Genomic DNA, 14,735 nt, shown 5'->3' on the forward strand with positions numbered 1-14,735 from the left:
ATTAGGAAGTTGGTATGTTCTGGAACAAAAGTAAGTGTTAATTCATCATCATATAATGGAAAGGCTCTGGTAATATGGATAGAAGATCAGTCACAAAAAAAAAAAAAAAAAGGAGTACCAGTAGATGGAACTGCCATCAAGCAAACAGCACTAAGAATTTACAGACAGATTAAAGAAAAGGAGCCAAGCACTTCATCTCAGTTAAACAGAAAGTATGAATTTTCTGTGAGTACTGGTTGGATGACAGGGTTTCTTAAAAGGAATGCCCTTCATAATATAAAAATTAAAGGTGAAACTGCATCTGCAGATGAATTGGCTGCTAAAGTATTCCCACAGGAACTTGCAAAAATTATTGAAGATGGAGGATACACTCCTGATCAAGTGTGGAATGCAGATGAAACTGGTTTCTTCTGGAAACGAATGCCGAACAGAACATATATAGCCAGAAAACTGCTGGTGGTTTTAAGGTAGCTAAGGATCGTGTGACTTTATTATTTTCCTCCAACGCTTCAGGAGATCGTATGTTGAAACCACTGCTGGTAAATCGAGCCCTAAACCCACGTTCAATGAAAGGTGTAGATATCAATAAACTGCCTGTTCACTGGATGGCAAACAAGAAGGTCTGGGTGACCACTGCTATCTTTACAGAATGATTCAACAAATGTTTCGTTCCAGAAGTCAGACGTTATATGAATTTGAAAGGTCTTGAATTTAAAGTTCTTCTGATTCTTTACAATGCACCCAGCCATCCTGTCTTGTAACACCCAAACGCACAAATTTTATTTCTGCCACCTAATACTACATCTTTGATACAATCGCTAGACCAAGTATAATTGCGACAATTAAAACATACTGCGTAAAATGAACATTCCAACACGTTTTGGCCTCTCGACGTGGGCACCTGTATGTGGTGAGGGGATCTCCCAGTGATGTTGCTAGTTTTCCAGATTAGCATCACTGGGATCTAACGCCCATACCTTGGTTCCAGTGTTACATCGTTGGAATCCGGCGTGCAGCCGTGCGCCGCGACCCATGGAATTCAGAAAGGGGGATCCTGGTGGTTGAGGGGCCCAGCCTTAATACACCACTTTGGCCCCTGCTTCGACAAGACGGGTGGTCCCAGACTGGCCTGACTGGGATCAATCGGCGGGTGGTTCTTACTGCTAGGGTCAACTGCGTTCCAATGTCTCCCTCCCTTTGGTCCTGGGACAGGATCAAGGCTTATTGGAAATGTGGGTATGGTGCCTCTAAGCTAACTTGGCATCCCATCTGTGTACGCAGTACCTGCTAGTTCACGAGTGGACGTCCCCTCGTAGGGCTATGTGGTGGGTGAGGTACTTAGGGCATCTGAAATTTTTATCTTACTCATATGAGTAATTTAAATTCTACTTCTTCTGGGGCCCTAACAAGGCTCCTACCTAACCGAGATGATAACACTGAAAATATCTCTGTCAAAAGAGCCAGAACTGAGGATAAAACACCATCTGTAACACCACGTTTCCTCATTCTCCATTTGACCGGAGAGCAGTCAGTTGGGAAGATGTCACCCTTCTTTATCCAGAAAGCATTAGAAGGGTTGGCAGGATCACCCAAATCTGTAAAACGACTGCGTTCTGGCAACCTTTTGGTCGAAGCTATAAATATAAAACAGGCAGAAAAAATCCTGAAAGCCACATCAATAGGGGGAATACCTATCATCGTAACCCACACAAAACTGAACTCTTCACGAGGTGTCATTTCAGAGTGGGACCTTCTTTATGTTTCTGAAGAAGAGATCTGCTCTGAATTGAAAGAACAAGGAGTGACGACTGTCAAAAGAATATCAACGAGAAAGGATGGGAATGTCGTCCCTACCCGAGTTCTCATCCGAACATTTAACACCCCACAGCCTCCAAGTTCCGTCAAGGCAGGCTATCTAAACTGCCCAGTGAGGATTTATATCCCAAACCCACTGTGGTGTTTTAGATGGCAAAAATACGGCCGCTCACAAACATCTTGTCGTGGTAACCCTGCCTGTGCTCGATGTGGTGTTAAAGACCACGAGAGCAAGGAATGTTCAGCTCCAAACTGATCTGTGAAGGTAGCTATCTGTGATGGGTGCTCTTCTTGGCAAAACCAATTGCTGGCATGCTCTAGAGTAGGTGGGGTGCTCTTCTTGGCAAAACCAATTGCCAAGAAGAGCACCCCACCTACTCTAGAGCATGCCAGCGTTGGAAGGATGAAAAAGAGATCCAAAAGTTAAAAACAGAGCTGAATATCTCCTACCCAGAGGCCAGAAAACGTATCCAACCAATAAATAGCAGGAAACCTTCATATGCCCAGAAGGTTTCTGCTAAGTGCACTATCGGGACACAAACTGAGATGACTACACCACCAAGAGAGTCATTCACTCCGATTGCACGCTATTTATTGAGCTCACAAAAGCCCACCAAAAAAAACACAGTCAGCTGCCACTCCTATATCCGTACCTGCTAGTGCTCCACCACTACCAAAACCAAGCGGTAAAGAGCCTCCAGTAATAACAGAAACAATGGATGTAGAGAACAAGGAGGTACCGGATGAATCAGTCTTGGAACTCTTTGCGGAGGAAGAAATGGACACAGGACAGCATCCATCCTTCCCCAAAAAAGATAAATCCAAGACTGACAAAAGTAAGCCCTCAGCACCTTGGAAGCCGCCTGATGGACCCACCAAGCCAAAATAATGGCTAAATTGCTACGATGGAATTGTCATGGATTCCGGCGAAATACAGATGACATCAAGGCCCTCCTGCAAAAGCACGAGCCAGTTTGCTTTTGCTTGCAGGAGACTTATCTAAAGGCAAATGATAACCCCACCATGCATAACATAACATTTTTTCGTAAGGACAGAATTGTGGATGGTTCTGCTCATGGAGGAGTGGCTATCCTTGTGGGCAACCAGACCCCAGTTCAGCCCTTGCTAATTACAACTAGCATCGAGGCTGTTGCAATTTGCCTTACAGTGGGATTTTTATGAACTGTGTGCTCTATTTATTTGCCACCTGGGACTGACATCTCCCAGGAAGACCTTGATGATCTTGTAACGCAGTTGCCTCCCCCTTTCTTACTTCTCGGGGATTTTAATGGACATAACACCCTGTGGGGTAGTGCTAACATCAGTGGAAGGGGACAAGTCGCAGAGCGTATGCTAAATGACAATGACCTTTCCCTTCTAAATACTGGAACAACGTTTTCTGCCATTGATCTCTCTCTCTATCTGCTCCCCTTCTCTGCTCCCTTCACTCACTTGGGAAGTGGAGGAGAACCCATACGGAAGTGATCACTTCCCTGTGATAACCTTGTTATACAGTGGGAGACCATGTCTTCCTTTCAGGTTACCACGGTGGAAGATTGATCAGGCTGACTGGACTGCCTTCCAACACAGGCAAATTTTGACCTCAGTACCGTCAGTCAGGAGCCTATCAATGATGCAGTAACGTACATCACAGAAATTATCGTCCAAGCAGCTGCGAATGCTGTTCCAAAAACATCTGCCCGGTTTCCACCATTTCCCAAACCTTGGTGGAATTCACAATGCACAACAGCAAAAAAGGCTCAAAACAAAGCATGGGGGATATTCTGCCGATATCCTACCACGACCAACCTTATAGCCTTTAAATGCGCATAAACCAAAGCACGCTACATCCGCCGTCAGAGTCAAAAGGAATCGTGGATCAGTTTTACTTCATCAATTACTCAGTCCACTAGTATTAAGTTGGTCTGGGATAAAACCCGGAAAATGAAGGGAAAATATACATCCCACCCTTCTTCAATCCTAGATTATAATGGATGCACTATTGCAGATCCAACTGCAATAGCCAATTCTCTTGGGGAAACATTCTCTAACATCTTTGTATTCCCCAGAGTTCCTGTCCTGAAACATTAAATTGAAAAACAGGCTCTTAAATTTAAGTCTAAGAGCCTTTATCCCTACAACGTGGCATTCACTATACAGGAACTGAAAAGAGCCCTCACTCTTTCCAAAGCAAGTGCTGTTGGAGCAGATGGCATCCATTATGAAATGATTAAGCATCTTTCACCAAAATCTATGGATTATCTGCTCCTTCTATATAACAGAATCTTTATTGAAGGGCAGTTTCTGGATTCCTGGAGCAAGGCAATCGTTCTTGCCTTTGCTAAGCCAGGAAAGGATCCAAAAGTCACTACTAATTATCGTCCTATTGCTCTGACTAGCTGTCTGTGCAAAATCCTGGAGAGAATGGTTAATTTTCGTTTAATCTCGTATTTAGAATCAAATGACCTCTCCAACATCCAGTGCGGCTTCCGAAGGAACCGGTCTACTTTGGACCATCTTATTAGACTGGAAACTTCCATCCGGGATGCTTTCCTAAAACTCGAACACTTGGTGTCGGTGTTCTTTGATATGGAGAAAGCGTATGATAAACAACTTGGAGATTTGGCATCTTAAAAGATCTGCATAGCCTTGGTCTTAGGGGGCAACTCCCCATTTTTATTAAAACCTTTTTAGCCAATCGATCTTTCCAAGTTCGTGTGGGATCCTCACTCTCCTGTTCCTTCAGCCAAGAGGAGGGAGTACCACAAGGATCAGTTTTAAGTGTCATGCTTTTCACCATCAAAGTAAATTCCATCACAGAACAACTTCCTCCAACTGTAAACAGTACCCTCTATGTTGATGACTTTAGCATATTTTGTCAGTCATGCAACATGAGGGTTATTGAAAGACAACTGCAAAAAGCCATTGATCGCCTTAATTCCTGGGCACTTGCTAATGCCTTCAGGTTCTCGCTGGAGAAGACTGTTTGCGTACATTTTTGTCGTAAATGTAATCTTCATCCTGAACCTGAAGTAAGGCTTGGACAAAATGCTATTCCAGTAGCGGCGGACACAAAATTCTTAGGACTCGTATTTGATAAAAAGCTGACCTTTCTGGATCACATCCGTCAACTCCACACAAAGTGCACAAGAGGGCTGAATATTCTGTGCTCTCTTTCCTCTACATCTTGGGGTGTGGATCAATGCACCCTACTACACATCTACCATGCACTTGTACGATCCAGACTAGATTACGGGTCCCTGGTATACAATTCGGCCAGAGACAGTGTACTTCAATGGCTGGATCCTGTCCATCATCAGGCTCTCCGTATCGCTTTTGGAGCATTTCGAACATCTCCTGTCCAGAGCTTATACGTCGAAGCAAACGAACTGCCGTTATCGCTTCAACGTAAGCAGTTGTCTCTAAAGTATGCTTTAAAACTGAAATCCCTGCCAGACCATCCTACATGGCCATTCGTTTTTGAGCCACGATGGGAAAATTTGTACAAACACCCGTAAGACTGCCAATCGTCCTTTTGGTATTCGTCCCCAAGAGCTACTCAAAGAACTTAATATCATGGTAGACAAGGTTGCCCAAACACCACAGCAACCCCTTCCACCCTGGCATGCTCATATTCCAGCACGTGACTTGTCTCTTAGAAATTGGGGAAAGTCGGACACTCCATCATCGGTCTACCTGCAGCTTTATTCAGCGCACACTGAGCTGAACATTCTGACTTCGCACCAGTTTACACAGACGGTTTGAAGTCGGAATCATATGTGGGATCTGCTGCTGTCTTTACAGACACCACTACATCAGAGCAGATTCCCTCTGAATGCAGCATATTTATTGCAGAGCTGCATGCTATAGAGTTAGCCTTGGATCACATTAGTGAATGCAAATACCAATGGTTCATTTTATATTCCGACTCTCTCAGCGTGTTACGGGCTTTAATAACTGTGAGATATAATCCTCATCCGGTTCTGTCTTGCATTCAGCAGAAGATTCACTTTCTCCATGAACATGAATATGATATCTGCTTCTGCTGGATTCCCAGCCACAAATTAGAGATGATTTGTCTGACACCACAGCCAAATCAGCAATTCCCAATGATAATCGCTGCCTGTCAGTCCCCTATACAGACTACAGGCAAATAATACACCAGAAGATACACTCCCAATGGCAGGATTCGTGGAATAGACAATGAATAAATTATATCGTATAAAACCTGTAATTGAACCACGGCAGTCTAGTCTGTGCAGGAATCGTAAGGAGGAAGTTGTTTTTGCTGAGGGCTGATGACTCTCCTATGTGCGAGTCCTGTGGCACAATTTTATCAATTAGACACATTTCAGTTGACCCTCCAGATTTTAGCAATATCCATTTTACTGCTTTTAATCATCTGACTGAGCCATATACAGTCAGATTTTATCCGACAATGACAATGTGTCTGCTGTTTTTAGCTATTTTAAATCAATAAAGGTTATTAATCAATAAAGAAATAACAATAAATCATGTTATTGTTATTTCTTTATTGATTAATCTTTTTTACATTTTATACCATTGTTATTTTATATCTTGACATGGTGACCTAAGTAATTAAGTCAGTGAAATTAAAATTTTTATATATCACCTGGTTTTGGCGAATTATAGCCTTAGTTGCTAATGCGCCAATAAAACCCAACAACCAACCAACGAACACATTTTGGACAAACTGAATGAAGAAACACTAACAGTCATTGATGTGTGGAAGAAATTCTCAATTATGGATTGTATCAATCAAGTTGGATTAGCATTAACTGAATTAAAACCAGCAACTTTAAATGCGTGTTGGAAAGCGGTTTGGCCACAATGTGTAAAAAGCAAAGATCCCATCATCCCTAATATGACCGAATTTCCCAACATCATTACAATGGCACACAAAATTGGTGGAGAAGGATTCGATGATCTATCGTTTGAAGATATTGATGAATTGTTAACTGACAAAGCCCTAAGCGAAGATGAAATATTAGAGGTTGTCCTTGGGACTCCTTATCCCACAGAACGCAGTGATAATGAAGAAAATGATCCTGTTCTAAACAGATTTAATAAAAGAAGGTCTGGAACTGGCCAGAAAATTAGGTAATCATTTTGTCAAACATGACCCTAATGAGGAACACGCTAGGAAGTTTCAATGTGAACTGAAGTTGTTGACAGCCTCTTACAGAGAATTATACTTTGTATAACGCCCTAACCAAAAAAACACGAACACAATGATTAATAACTGAATTCGTTCTTAAAACCGGTGAAATATCAGCACCAGAGGACACTCGTGCTGATTTTGCTCAAGAGATCACAGAAAGAATTTCGTTAATAGAGGAAGAAGACGGGTGTTCACAACATTTCTAGTGATAGCAGTGATATTCCAGTCGTACGCAAACGTATGTGCCGTTTATTGTCAGAAAGTGAAAATGAATAAAATCTTGTTATGTGTAAAACAGATTTTTTTTGTTCATGAAGAATTTTTTTCATTTCATATGCATACAAATTTACTTTAATACATTTTCATTACATATTATTACATGTGTATTTTGTTGAAATAAAATAATAAGCGTAAAATGAATATTTTTGTGTGTTTTTTTTTTTTTTTTTTTTAATTATTTTTTAGCTCGGGAACCAATCTTCTTTTCTTCCATAAATACAATGTCTTTTTTTTACACGTATTTTTCAGGAATGTATCTATCGTGTCAAAACAGAATTAGGTGTATTAGAAATGAGTAATTTCTGTTTTTTAAAAAAAAAAAATCAAGACACCATAAACATTTTGATCAGACATCAAATTTTTATGCCATTTTGCTTCTTTCATTTCTCTCCCTTTAGATTTAGAATGGTACACTCCACTTCTATATACACTTGAGCACAAAACATTATGACCATCTACCTAATAGCCTTGAGTTGCCTTTCATTGTGATAATTGCTTGTGCCCAGCATGGCATCAACTCCATGAGATCTCCATGAAAACATCCCCCAAACCATAATACTGTACCTGTACTACCTCCACTGCTGGCCTGTTTTTATCAAATCAGTTATGCAGTCTGGCTACAGCTGTTCACCTACTCACCATTGAATATGCACCCATCCATCGGGCTAATGGAGATGGAACCTTGATTCATCAATCCAGGGGACTCTTTTCCAGTCATATTGCCATGCTCACTGCAGCTGATGTGTCAAAGCTGGTGTTGGTGAACGTTAGCATTAGCAGAGGCATATGATGCAAGAGAGCAAGCTTATATAGCATCAGCCAAAAAAAAAACCTTCCATTTCACTCGAATTGCTTGTCTAGTTCTGCCTTGAACTTATTTAAGTTGACCTCCACTTCAACAGATGAAAGTTTGTTTCAACTATCAACCACCAGTGAGTGGTTGATAGTTGGAACAAACATGGGCAGAGGAACAGGTTGCCCACTCCTTAGGTAAGGGCATTTGTTTAATAGTGTGCTCAGAAACATTTCTCTGTGTTCCCTGATTGTAGTCTGCTATTAATTAGGGATTGCAAGCTGTCTGTTGTCTGACTGCATGTGCCAAACCACTGTTCACCTTAATTATCAACCAGTGGTGGTCTCCCTATCCTGGCATTTTGGATGGTTGTGTGTCCTTCTTTGGACCATTCCTACTACACCTTCACTATGGAGGCTATTGAACAGCCAACAATGCCTGTGTTTGCTGAGATGTTGGCCCCGGCCTTCATAGTGCTGTAAATTATTCCTGATTCCCGATCCATCAGGTCCTTCCCTTTCTGCATTGAACAGGCTTTGCACTGAACTGACAGGCACTACTTGTGCTGTCACTGTCTATGCTGTGCTGGTCAGTAACATCACTCTAGGTGGCATCATTGACCTAGGAGCTATAGGCTGCATCCACTCATGAAGATTGGTGGTTGTAATGTTTTGGCTCATGAGTATATATATATATTTATTTATTCCTGCACTAATATGTGCTTCCTAATCATCATTGATGATGTTGATTTATCAGTGTTTTAATATTTGATTTGTTTAATAGTGTGCTCGGAAATTGAGAAGAAATTTAGACTCAGAAATTTAAGAAGGTGGAACTGCAAATTCTGGGTCACCCTGTGGCTAATTTGAAACCATTGCCCCTTTCCATAGTAGATAACCTGGTAGTTTCATCATTGCAAATTGTGTGGTTTGCATTAAAAATTTTTTGTTTGTTTTCGTAAGAAATGCAAATAGGGCTTATCTTTTGATGCTGGGGTCATCGGTGTAGTTCCAGAGTTTGAGTTTTTCAACATGTTTCAGGAAGTATCCACATTAATGCAAGGTCATAATCCAACCTTACTACAGCCAACACTTCATGTACTTTACAAAACTCACCTTCAATTTTATTTGGTGTGAAGCAACATAAAGAATTAAGAACTATCCCCCCCCCATGATGGATTGTTATTCCACTAAAATCAAATCAGAACACTGAAAAAAAAAAAAAAAAGTTAGGAACTTCAACAAAGAGTTTTCAAATTCACATCATCATTCTGTTTGTCGCTAAACCAGTTGGAAGACATTTAAATAAAGTAAGGAAATTGCTTAATACAGATATCATTACTTTAAAAGTAGACTATACTCAGTACAGAATTCTGTCATGTTCTAAGGGATTACTTTGGGATCAGAAGCATCTGTAAGATCAGAATATGATCAAGAGGTCTATCTGGTTGAGCAAGATTGTCCTCAGGGATTAATCCTTGGACCTTTCGTGTGGCACATTGCTCTTGACAAGTTTATGGGCATGATCTGGAGAGAGCCTTGATATGGTGGCTTATGAGATGACTTGGCTCTCCTGGTTTATGGGATTCTATAAAAACTTCATGTCTGACCATACAGTCAGACATGAAGTTCTAGAATCCAATAAACCAGTAGTAGAAAACCAAGGCTTCTTTGGCCAGCTTGATTGGGTAGTTTGCCCTGCATAAGTGCACCATCTCTAGATCTATAACAGTAGCAATACCACTTAAAGTCCATCTAAGTTTGACAAGGCCACCTTTGATTAGACATGGAGTTGTCTCTAAAGTTAACACAGGTTAAGTAATTTCAGCTGTCGTTTATGGAGCACTTGATATATCTGAAATATAAGGTCAAAGTTCTGTATGCTATGCTTTGGAAGGTGAAGTTGAAGGTGAAGTTTGGAAGGTCACAGTGAGTTGGACATTAAGGGAAGATCCCTTAATTTGCTATACAGTTGTTGTATCTTTGTCTCTATTATTACTGATGCCTCTGAAACTTTGGGTGCAGAGATCATCAAGGTTGCTGTTAAAAGTCACCTTATTAGTACCCAGGTTTGCTATTCTGAGTATAAGTTGTGCATATTGGACTGTTTCAGCTGATTTTCATCTCCAGTAAGCTGCTCCAGTAAGTTGACATATTGGTCATCTGGGCTGGTCTTATGTACTTTGCTAGATGAAGCATTCCATAGAAATTTCAGGCATCTGGTCATACCCAGTTGGGAGGACGGGCCTGTTACCTGAGAGGAGGCCCATCAGTGATGAGTGGTTTCTGTATAGCAGACATGTTAGAATTACAAAGAATTTCTTTACCTTTAGAGAAACTTGCCTTTTTGCCCTCCATATCGATTGTGGAATAGAGGTGTTGGTCTGGGCTCCAGTTTGGACTTGAGCCTAGGTTTGACTGAGTCTGGACTATGTGAACTTCAAGACTGCTTTCCACGTTATGCTCTTTTGCAACATGTTTGCCAATTTACATCTAACCCAGAAATTAAGATTCTGATTCTCTATAAAAACAATTTGTCTTTGTTTTGATACTCAGAGGTCTTTTAGATCATTTATTACTTTTGTTAAGACAGTTTTTCATAGAAGAGCCAATATACTAGATAGTAGAAGCCCACCTCCATTTTAGTAGGGATGACATGCACTGGATGACATTTCAGTGTCATTTCCTTCCACAGATACTAAGTAGTAGTAGTAGTGGCATGTGAATGTAAGAAAGCAAGTGTATGAGCTTATGCAGCATCAGCCAAAAAAAAAAAAAAATCACACCATTCCCTCCAAATGCCTGTCCAGTTCCTCCTTAAATTTATTCAACTTTTCAACTTTCGCGACAGATGGAAGTTTGTTCCAGCAATTAACCACCCGCTGGCTAAAGGCAAATTTCTGCACATCTATTCTACATCTGTCCTTTCTTAATTTGAATTTATGCCCCCTTGTAATCTGAACAAGTGGAAGGATCCCATCAGAATTCAGCGTGGTGCTCAACCCATTCAAGGCCTTATACACCTCAATCAGATCACCGCGCAAGTGCCTAGTCTCCAGCCACTGCAATTTGCAGAACTTAAGTCTCTCTTGGTAAGATGATCCCTTCATTCCCCTCACAAATCTAGTTGCCCTTCTCTGTACACGCTCAAGCAAATCGACATCCTTCCTAAAATGAGGCCTCGAGACCTATACGCAGTACTCAAGGCGTGGTCTGACCATTGCCTTATACAGAGGGACAATCACCTCCTTTTCCTCTTAGCAAAATTCCTAAATATCATTGACAAAACCCCATGACCTGCCCTGGCAGCCTGTCTGCATTGCTCAGAAAACTTCATATCTGACTGCACAATTACTCCCAGGTCTTTTTCATTTTCTACCACCTTAAGTGTAGTACCACACAGTTGGCACGTTTCTCTGGGGTTACTTCTACCCATATGCAGTACTTTGCATTTGTCAAGGTTAAACTTCAGTTGCCACTTCTTAGCCCATCTGCTCAAATTATCTAGATCCTGTTGCAGTAGCACACTGCCATTACTGTCATTAACAATCCTGCCAACCTTTGTATCATCTGCAAACTTCGACATTAAGCCTGATATACCTTCATCAATATCATTGATAAATATACAAAACAACAGTGGACCCAACACCGAACCCTGTTGGACTCCACTAATAACATTAGTCCACGAAGAGCAGCACCCATTGATTACCACCCTTCTTCTCCCACTTAACCATCCTTTTATCCATTGTATCAACTTACCCTTAATACCAGTCTGCTCCATTTTAGTAGGGATGACATGCACTGGATGACATTTCAGTGTTATTTCCTTCCACAGATACTAAGTGCCTGAGCTCTCTTACATTGACTAATTTTGTTCATTTTATTGCTTACAAAGTGCTATTATTCTTTTGTTGCATTTTTTAGTTTGTTCATAAGATTATTTAGTTTTTAATTTCAATTCTTATCACACGTTTTCGGCCTAGGTGATGTAGAAGGACTAGTCTCATCAAGTGAGTATACCCAGCACTCGTTATAATTGCCATCCTCCCCACACCTGATGGAAAAGGCCCAGACTTAAATCCTGTGAATGAACTTTTATGTCCATTTTTCATTCTGTGGTTGAGCTAACCACCATAAAACAGTTTTCTACTTCAGTTATCTTCAGTTTTGAATTCATTTGAGGAAAAGTATGCAGTGGCTAGAAGATAACAATTACAATGCAGAAAGAAGCAGAATAGCACTTTGTACAATTCGATCTACACTGGAGCCATATAAATAGCTACTTTGTGAAAGAAAGAAGATGGCAAAGCAACAGAAACTGTCTTTTTTTTTTATGAAAATACCCGAGAAAGAGACAAAAAATGAACCACAGTCCTATAAAGTATATGAAGTTGGCCATAATTAGGTTAGATTAAAAATTTTATAAAACTTGAAGCAAAAAAAATTATGTATATGAGGATTATATTAACTTTTTAATTTGAAAAAGTACTGAATTATAGGGTAGTTGCATCCGAAACTAGGGCTATCACAGCCAGTGTTGAATATAAAATTCTTTTAAGTACATTTTCATTTTTTTTTTTTTAAATCATTCGGTGCTCGACAGCTATATTCAAGGATTTCTTGTATTAACTGTGTACTGTTATTATCACTGATTTATTGTTCCTATTTTTATTTCAGCTATTTCATAGTGATGACTATGAATTGCAAGTACTTCAGAGAGGTCACTGTCCATTCTGTCGTTATAACCAAGAGGAAACCCAGAATTTAGAGTTTAGTGTTGGATAACTTGGCATTTATGAGTTTCACATGAAAACATGCAACATTTACCACAGGCTTTTATTTTTCAGTGATAAACAGCCTATTGATGCTGCATTCAAATTTACTCAGCAAACATCTTTACAACTTGAAAATATAATAAAAAAAAAAATTACAAAGATGTGTTTCATTGCATTGTGAAACATCATCTTTCACGGTTTGGTGCCCATATAAAATGTGTCATGTGTTAATAGTGTATTAGTATTAATGGCATATGATGCAAGAAAACAAGTGTAAATAGCATCAGCAAAAAAAAAAAAAAAAAAAAAACACCTCCTACATCACCTGTCCATCCCTCCAATAATTTACTTAGTTCTTCCTTGAATTTATTCAAACTCCCCACTTCCACAACAACAAATGGAAGTTTGTTCACCCACTGGCTGAAGCAAATCTCTATGCATCTATCCTGCAACCATCCATCCTCAATTTGAATTTGTCCCCTCATGTGTTGAGTCTGAGGAAGAATGCCATCAGCATTGTGCTTGCTCCATCCATTCATAGTGTAGAAGAAATGTACACCCAATTTAATATATGTCTGTATAAATGAACAGTTGACGGTTCATTAACAAAACACACTGTCATTACATAAAAAATGGACTGTGTGAACTCTTATTTACTTATCAATTTCCATTTGATCAACCATAATTTTTAAATATGGTATGCTTAATTCTTTGTTTATTTTAAAAATAAGAAACTTTCAATTTCTTCTTTATAATTTTGAGTGAAAGAACGTATATAGAAACTACCAGTGCTTCTTTTGTAAAAAAAAATAGGTGCCGGTACTCATTCTTTACTATCAGAAAAAATTAAAAATTAAAAGGACATGAAAAGTACTCTGAAATTTTTTTTTCCTGATATTGTTACTTTATTAGTAATGTTTTTAGAATAAGAATAACAAATGTAGTATATTAACACAGTATGTTAAGCATAAATTTATTATTCAAGTATATAAAAAAATAAGTAAATAAATCGGTCAACTATTGAGTGCCAGGCACTTGTGATGAAGGGTTCGTAGTCACGAATGATCGTTAGTGTAGTATCTCAAACAGAGAGCTTTGTGGTAACTGAAAAAAGTTTTTAGTACCCCGGCTTGGCCTAAAACTGAGATACTAACAAAAACGTTATCTATTTTGAGTCTTTCCAGTTGTTGTTGACAAGGGTGGGAGAAGCGACCCCCGACTTCTTCCTGGAGAAGCGATTCAAGTCTTGGGGAAAAGCAACTGGCAGGTGAGAGCCATGCAAGACTCTGTAGTACCTCCTTGCCTGGACAACTCCAGCTTTAAAAATTGTTAAAAAATACTTCTCTCAAAATTTATAAATGACCTTTATAGAATTATTAACTAACTATTTAGCAACCTTTTTGTCACCAAAAGGAGAGTACAAAGAATCAAGGTGCAATAAAAAGTTTTTTTTTTCATTTTAACACAAAAACTAAATGATACATTTTAATCAGAATAGTTTTAATTAAATAAACATTGAATAAAGCTAATGTGATTTTTAAATTTTTAGCTCCAGTAGTGATGGAAATAGAGGAGGGGAACACGAAAATTACCCAAATTTTTGTGTCTGGTGCCGCCGTTTATAATTTGAAAAATATTTTAAACCTACTAGTTGAGCCCATCACCACCAAATACGGAGGATGAGGAAAGGTCAGGGAATGACCATTGCGTATCCCGGAGCAATACTAATGTGCCGACTGGGCTAGCCGGATGGGTAAAGTGCCTGCCTGGCAACCCAAAGGTCGCGGGTTCGATTCCTGCCTCGGGCTTGGATCAAAGTACTGAAAAACCTTTGGAGGTGCATTATGGCCACAGAAGCCTATGTGCCAACAACTACCAAAAAAAAAAAAAAA

General features: G+C 39.7%; 1 protein-coding gene across 3 annotated transcripts in view; it reads left to right on the plus strand.

Moving 5' to 3' along the window:
• Oseg1 (intraflagellar transport protein Oseg1) overlaps window positions 1–12,896 on the plus strand; it is a 540,669-nt gene extending 527,773 nt beyond the window's left edge. For all 3 annotated transcript variants that reach the window (XM_090387737.1, XM_090387735.1, XM_090387738.1), the window contains one exon: window positions 12,746–12,896. In XM_090387737.1, the coding sequence (XP_090243863.1) occupies window positions 12,746–12,853 (108 nt within the window). In that variant the 3' untranslated portion in view covers window positions 12,854–12,896. The remainder of the gene's footprint in view (window positions 1–12,745) is intronic.
• Window positions 12,897–14,735: the final 1,839 nt, after the last annotated feature.

The sequence above is a fragment of the Mastigoproctus giganteus genome, chromosome 13 (assembly GCF_048544385.1).
Source record: "Mastigoproctus giganteus isolate SK-2022 chromosome 13, ASM4854438v1, whole genome shotgun sequence".
NCBI lineage: Eukaryota > Metazoa > Arthropoda > Arachnida > Uropygi > Thelyphonidae > Mastigoproctus > Mastigoproctus giganteus.